This window comes from Suricata suricatta, chromosome 17 (assembly GCF_006229205.1).
Source record: "Suricata suricatta isolate VVHF042 chromosome 17, meerkat_22Aug2017_6uvM2_HiC, whole genome shotgun sequence".
Classification (NCBI taxonomy): domain Eukaryota; kingdom Metazoa; phylum Chordata; class Mammalia; order Carnivora; family Herpestidae; genus Suricata; species Suricata suricatta.
This window is the reverse complement of record NC_043716.1, coordinates 38020951-38028156: the sequence shown is the minus strand read 5'-3', so window position 1 is coordinate 38028156 and position 7206 is coordinate 38020951. Positions and strand designations below refer to the sequence as shown.

The 7206-nt window shown below is 42.3% G+C and overlaps 1 protein-coding gene across 1 annotated transcript in view; it reads right to left on the bottom strand.

Annotated features, from left to right (window-relative positions):
* LOC115282333 (keratin-associated protein 9-2-like) overlaps nt 1-816 on the bottom strand; it is a 1101-nt gene extending 285 nt beyond the window's left edge. The window contains exon 1 of the mRNA XM_029928306.1: nt 1-816. Within this exon, the coding sequence (XP_029784166.1) occupies nt 1-294 (294 nt within the window). The 5' untranslated portion in view covers nt 295-816.
* Nucleotides 817-7206: the final 6390 nt, after the last annotated feature.

Sequence of the window (7206 nt, the reverse complement as noted above, 5' to 3'; positions counted from 1 at the left end):
GCAGCAGCTGGGCTGGCAGCAGGTGGTCTGACAGCAGGTTGGGCGGCAGCAAGGCTGGCAGCAGCTGGACCTGCAGCAGCTGGGCTGGCAGCAGCTAGACACACAGCAGGTGGGGCGGCAGCAGGTGGTCCTGCAGCAGGTGATCTGACAGCAGGGTGGGCGGCAGCAAGGCTGGCAGCAGCTGGACCCACAGCCACTAGACCCGCAGCATGTGGGCTGGCAGCAGGTGGTCCGGCAGCAGGTGGTCCTGCAGCACGTAGGCTGGCAGCAAGGGGAGCAGCACGACTGGGTCATGGTGTCAGGGGTGGAGGATGGGCAGGTCCTGTTCAGAGGTGAGGTTCTCAGATTCTGGTGCCTCCTCCTGATCTGGGGCTTTTATGTGCTGGACCCCTGAACTGTAGACCAATGGGCAAGACTTTCCTTGTTGGTGTTTACATTGTTTTCCATAGTCACTGGGGGAATTAAAAATGAGGAAGCTGTTTGCTAAATGTTACAGGAATCGTTATAAAATAAGTGTTTAATGGTTTCCTATTTGAGAATAACTCACAGACCCAGTTTTAAATCAAAGGAAGGAGTCATATCAACAGCATCATTCTTGCTTCAGTGATCACTGCATCCATCATGTGATTAAGTTCTGCTGGGTTGGTAGGATCAGAGCAGTGTTCCCTTCCCAGTCTTTTCCTTATATTGTATGTGGATTGGGATTATCTCAGGCATGATGCTGATCTGTTCACAGGGACAAATTTAGTAGATGGCCTGAGCCCAGGTCTGCTACCCCACAGAAGCCTGATTCAAGACTCACGCAGGCATGTCTGTGTTTTGTAGCAGCCTTTTTCACATGCATATCTTAGTTCAAAGACCCTTGCGTAGTTGTCTGCTGTCACCTCTTGCATCTGGCAAGGCAGAACCAGTGCAGGGGGTAGAAGCAGCAGCAGTACACTGGGGCTAAGCAAGCGTCAGTCAGTGTACATGCTTGTCGACCAGTACTCCTGATTTACCTTCGGTTGAATGCTTTCACAGGCTGTGGGAATTTGAGGGGTGCAACTGGGGCAGTATGGGCAAACCAGGTGAGTTGGTGACTCGTCCTAATCTTGTGAGCTAGAGTAGTCAGTGTCTTTACATAGCTGATGACATCTTTATTTATGGTTGCTCTTTCTTTTTTCTGTCAGGCTGTCTTTTTTTTTCTGCCTTTTCCCCTTCATCCCTGCATCCTTGTCCATTCTTTCCTCCCATTGTCTCTTCTTTCTTTTTTTCCTTCCCTCCTTCCTTCCTTCCCTTCATTCTTCATTTTCTTTTTTCTTCTCTTTTCTTCCTCCCTCATTCTCTCCCTCCCTCTCTTCTTTCCTCCCCACTTCTTTCTATCCTTCTGTCCTTCCTCCCTCCATTCTCCTTTTTCTCTACTCCTTCTCCCCCTTCATCTTCCACAATCTTCTTCTGTTTCTTCCAATTAACAAAATAATGGAATGAATTTTGAAAACCATAGGTTTTCAAAGATATCTTGAATATGCCAGGCTATATCTTGGATATTAGTGTGCTTGAGACAATTTCTCCCTACCAGACCTGCAAATCCATGCCAAAGTGCTCTTTTCATGCACAGAATGTCAAGCTGCTGAGCATGCCACACTTAGAGAAAACTCTCAGCCCTTGTTTCTGGAGAGTTGGTTTATAAAGACTCCAGCTCCCGCATTGCTGAAATACAAGAATTCTAACATGTGTGTGTATGTGTGTGCGCATGCCCACATCTGTGTTTTATATCAATTCTGAGGTATCTTTCAGTGTTAAACTTTAGTTGCAAACTGTGATATTGGCCTCAAAGTGCCTCTTCCAGTGACACTTCCCTATACTCCACTCAGTCTCGATTTACTCACGTCTACAATGGGAACCTTGGGGCGCCTGGGTGGCTCAGTTGGCTAAGTGTCCGACTTCAGCTCAGGTCATGATCTCACGGTCCATGTGTTCGAGCCATATATGGAGTTCTGTGCTGGCAGCTCAGAGCCTGGAGCCTGTTTCAGATTTGTGTCTCCCTCCCTCTCTCTACCCCTCCCCCACTCATGCTCTGTGTCTCTCTGTCTCAAAAATAAATAAACCCCCCCAAAAATTTACAACCTTAATAGCTACTCTGAAAATTCTTCCAAGAATTAAAGTGAATGTTCATGAAGCATTTAGTCAACATCCAGGAAATATTAGGAAACATATGTTGTGTCCATTTTTCTTTTCATTTTGCAAACATCCAGCTCTTTAGAGCCAGCAGTGGGCAAGTTTGGCCTTGGTGGTCTCTCCAGAGCATCCTGGATACTTGGTTTCCAGTGGTGGTATGAGTTCCGGATAGGGGCCTTTGTAGCTTATCAGGTCTCTTCACTGCTCCCATAGAGTGACCCAGGTCCTAGTATCCTATTCCTCCCAGAGCCTGAATCAAGCCTCATACCCCTGAGCCTTGAGGCAGCACTACTAAACAGGACCAGAAGCTCCAGCCTTTGTTCATGACTCTGAGGAGTGCCCATGTTGTTGTCTCTTTTTTCTTTCCTCACATTCTTCTCACCTCCATGGGACAGGCATCTTTTCACTCCTCAGTTCCTCAGATTTCCTTCATAAAATACCAAAGGTTGTTCCTTTCCCTTTGATGATTCTGAACTCATGGATTACTCAAAGTCATACATGACCCTTATATCATGTTTCAGTCCCTGACATCATCCTTCTTTAGCACTTTGATCACAATGACTAATTGCCTTACAGTTGGGGAGCACAATAGGTTGGGCAAAAATTACCTGATACATTTTCACTCTGCCAATAGTCTGTGAGTGCCAGGAAGCCATACAAGAATGTGATTCCCATGAACCACATACATATGTGTTCAGCTCTGACTTCATCTCATGAGAACACTGTATGCTCACCTGTGTCTGATGCAGTGGAGTTCTGAGGGGCTGGAAGGCATCAAAGGCAATGAACTTTCTATGTTTGCAAGATCTCTAAAGGGCAGGTCCCATTGCCTCCACATGTGGTTACTGTTGGCTGAATTGTTGGACACTGATGTGTATAACTTAGTTCCAGGTGTCACCTGCATATACAGGAGAATATTACTTCCTTGGACAAGAAGATACTCAAATGAACACGTTGTTAGTCTTGAGACTCAGGGTTTTTTCTAACTTTTCTGGAGATAATGACTATAAGTGTGCTTCATCAAGTGCAGGAGATGCAGTCTGGGATCTGAGTCTGTCTATGTCAGCTTGTGACAGTTCACTGTGAAATTTATTCATCTGAAAATTGAGATAATAATTTGTGAGGAACTGTAGGAGGCTCCAAATGGGCACTGCATTTGGTATGTGTCCTGTGTTCAAATACTTACATTGGGAAGGCTGTAGAAAGAAATGAACATCATATGGGATGTGAATGGACAGGCTTTATAAAGGTGAGGCTCCCTGTGTCTCAGAATGGATCACATTCTAAATGGATCATGAGAAGAAGAAAAAAGGATGTAAGAACCATGAGTACACTGAAAAAGGAATGATTTGAAGACTTTCAGTAGTTGTAGACACCTACGTATGAATCATAAGGATTTCTTTGTCTATGTTACTGATAGGGAGTGGGTGACAATCTGACTGTGGAGTCAAGGCAGAGATCATGACTCCATATCAGGATGCATGAAGCTGGCACATGACCCACAGATGAAGGAAGATCAGACTCAGGTAGAAGTGATCTACACTTCATTCAGCTGATTCACGAGCTTGTAATGTTGCTGATTGTGTGCAGGCTGTCAGCAATATTGGCAGTGACTTTGTTTCCCAAATGACAAATCCGCGTTGTGTGCAGATAGTGCTCTTTGCAAGACAATCAGCAGCAGGAAGGCTGGCAGCAGCTTTGGACATACAGCATATGTGGCAACAGGAGGTCCTATAGCCAGTGGTGTTGCAGCAGGTAGGGTGGCTTCAAGGCTGGCAGCAGCCTGTTCCGAGCCCTGGGCTGGGCACCCAGGCACTCAAGAGCAGGTAGGGTGGTAGGAGGTCCTCCTGCAGTACATGGGTGCATAGCGAGTTGGCTGGGAACAGATGGACCCACAGCAGTTTGTCCGCAGCCACTGGTCCAACAGCAGGTCGTCCTGTAGCACAGAGGCTGGAGCAGGGGCTGCAGCCAGAGGGGATCATGGTCTCAGATGTGGAGAGTTCAATTTCTGAGCAGAGATATATTTTTAAGAACCTGAAATTATCTTGTCCAGTAGGACTTTCATACCCTGGTTCCAAATTTGTAACCAATGATCAGAATCTTTCTGGTATCATTTATGATACCAGACACATGGAGAATTACCCAAAGAGAAAGGATCACCTAGAGATTATGAACTTATGAACATAAATAAGAAGAGTGTTCCCCTAGTTAAAAGATAACCCACAGGAACTTATTTTCAGAAGTGCAAGAGGCAATAAGCAATAACAGCATCACTTAATTATGAATCAGTATTTTTCAAGACAGAATACATCCTCTGGTCACCTGACAATTCAAGCTAATGTGGAGAAGTCAGAACCACTGTCACCTCCTACTTTTTCCAATTGGCACTACCTTTTTTGGGATACACTTCTGATAACAGATGAAACAAAGGTGATGAATTCAAAGCATACTTTAACATATTTTTAACCAAAGCCATATTTTTACAAGATGTCAATCTGTGTCACAAAATTCAACAATTGATAAACCTATTAGTAGCAAGCAACTTCATTAGGTATCTTGTTTCCTGCAATAGGAGATGATTTGAGTGTAACTGATACAGTCTTTTATATGCTGAGCTCCAAATCTGTTGACAGAGCTGATAAAAAAAAAAAACCTTCCTCTGGAGATAGTATATTTACATTTAATGGTAAAGAGAAAGATTTCAAAGAAGTTTGACAACTAGAATATTTTTTGTGAATTGCAGTTTAAAAAAACAAATGCCAATAAATATTTTCCCAAGAAGACCTACAAATGTCAATGGACACAAGAAAAGATGCTCCCCATATCTAATCATCAGGGAGATGGAAATAAAAACCACACTGAGATACCACCCCACACTGGTCAGAGTCGCTAAAATAAACAAATCAAGAGAATATAGATGCTGGCGAGGGTGTGGAGAAACAGGCACCCTCCTACACTGTTGGTGGGAATGTAAACTGGTGCAGCCGCTCTGGAAAACAGTGTGGAGGCTCCTCAAAAAACTATCGATAGAACTCCCCTATGACCCAGCAATAGCACTGCTAGGGATTTACCTGAAGGATACAGAAACGCTGATGCATAGGAGCACATGTCCCCCAGTGTTCATAGCGGCACTTTCTACAATAGGCAAATCATGGAAAGAGCCTAAATGTCCATCAACTGATGAATGGATCAAGAAGATGTGGTATATATATACAATGGAGTACTATATGGCAATGAGGAAGAATGAAATATGGCCATTTGTAGCAATGTGGATGGACCTCAAGGGTGTCATGCTAAGCAAAATAAGTCAGGCAGAGAAGGATAGATACCATATGTTTGCATTCATAGGTCTAACAGGAGAGACCTGGCAGGGGACCATGGGGAGAGGAAGGGGTAAAGAGAGTGGGGGAGAGTGAGAGACACAGATCAAGTGAGACTACTAAATACTGAAAATGAACCGTGGACTGAAGGGAGAGGAGGAGGGAGGGAGGGAGTGATGGTCATGGTGGGGGGCACTTGTACGGAGAAGAACTGGGTGTTATATGGAAACCAATTTGACAATAAACTATTTAAAAAATAAAAAAATAAATAAATTAAAAAAATAACCAAATAGATAAATTTCATAAATGAAAAAACAAACAAACAAACAAACAAACAAAACCACAACAAGAGATCACCTTACACCTAGCAGAATGGCTAGACTTAAAAAGAAAATATATAACAAGTGATGGTGAGGATATGGAGAAAAAGAATTCTCATGCACTATTGGTGGGAATGCAAATTGGTGCAGCCCCTATGGAAAACAGTTGGTACTTAACCTTCTAATTTCTGTATAAGTCTAATTACATGAAATAGAAGTGGGGGTTTTGATTTTTTACTTTGCTTTTCTGTTTGGAGTGTCATTGTAACTACTGTATTGTAAATAACGGAAAATAATTGCATATGTTAAAAAATAAATTGTGTTATATTAAAAAAATAAAATAAATAAGTAAATAAATAAATTAAATTAAAAATAGAATCACCATATGATCCAGCAAGACCACCACTGGGTATTTACCCAGAGAAAATGAAAACACTAACTTGAATATGTTCCCCTATATTTATTATTTACAATAGCCAAAATATGGAGGCATCCCAAGTGTCCATCAGCATATGAATGAATAAGGAAGATGTGGTATATGTAAAGAATGGAATATTACACAGCCACAAAAAAGAACAAGATCTTGCCATTTGCAATGACATGGATGGATCTAGAGGACATAATGCTAAATGTAGTAAATCAGAGAAAGACAAAAAACATATGATTTCACTGACATGTGGAATAAAAGAAACAAAACAAACCTACAAAGGAAAAGAGAAATAAATGAAAAAACATACTCTTAAATACAGAGAACAAACTGGTACTTTCCATAGGTGAGGTGGATGGGGAGGTGGGTGAAAGAGATAAAGTAGATTAAGAGTACACTTACCGTGAGGCGCCCAGGAGGCTCAGTCAGTTGAGCATCCAACTCTTAACTTCAGCTCAGGTCATGATCCCAGGGTCAGAAGATCAAGCACCATGTTGGGCTCTGCGCTGAGTGTGGAGCCTGCTTGAGAGTCTTTCTCTCTCCCTTTACCCTTCTCTCTGACTTTCACTGTCTCTAAAAATAAAAAATAATAAAAATTTTTTAAAAATTTAAAAAGAGTATATTTACCATGATTAGCACTGAATACCATATAGAATTGTTGAAACATCATATTGTACACTTGAACTAATATAACAATGTATGTTGATCATACTTCAATAAAAATATAAAAATAAACATAAAATGTATTCCTTCAGGAACAAAAGGGTCAATGACTCCATCCAGTGTATCAATGGAGCAAAGCAGAGTAAATGCATAATATTTTGGGCGCTTAGCAATTTCTACATTTGTAACCTTTTGAAAGAAAGAGCCTCTTCCTTTCAGTGGCACCTGTGTGGCTCCTGATACAGCTTCATTTGCTCTGACTTAACTGTGGCTAGAATTTCGGGTACGTCTGTGGGTGTGTCCTTGCTGGGATATGTTG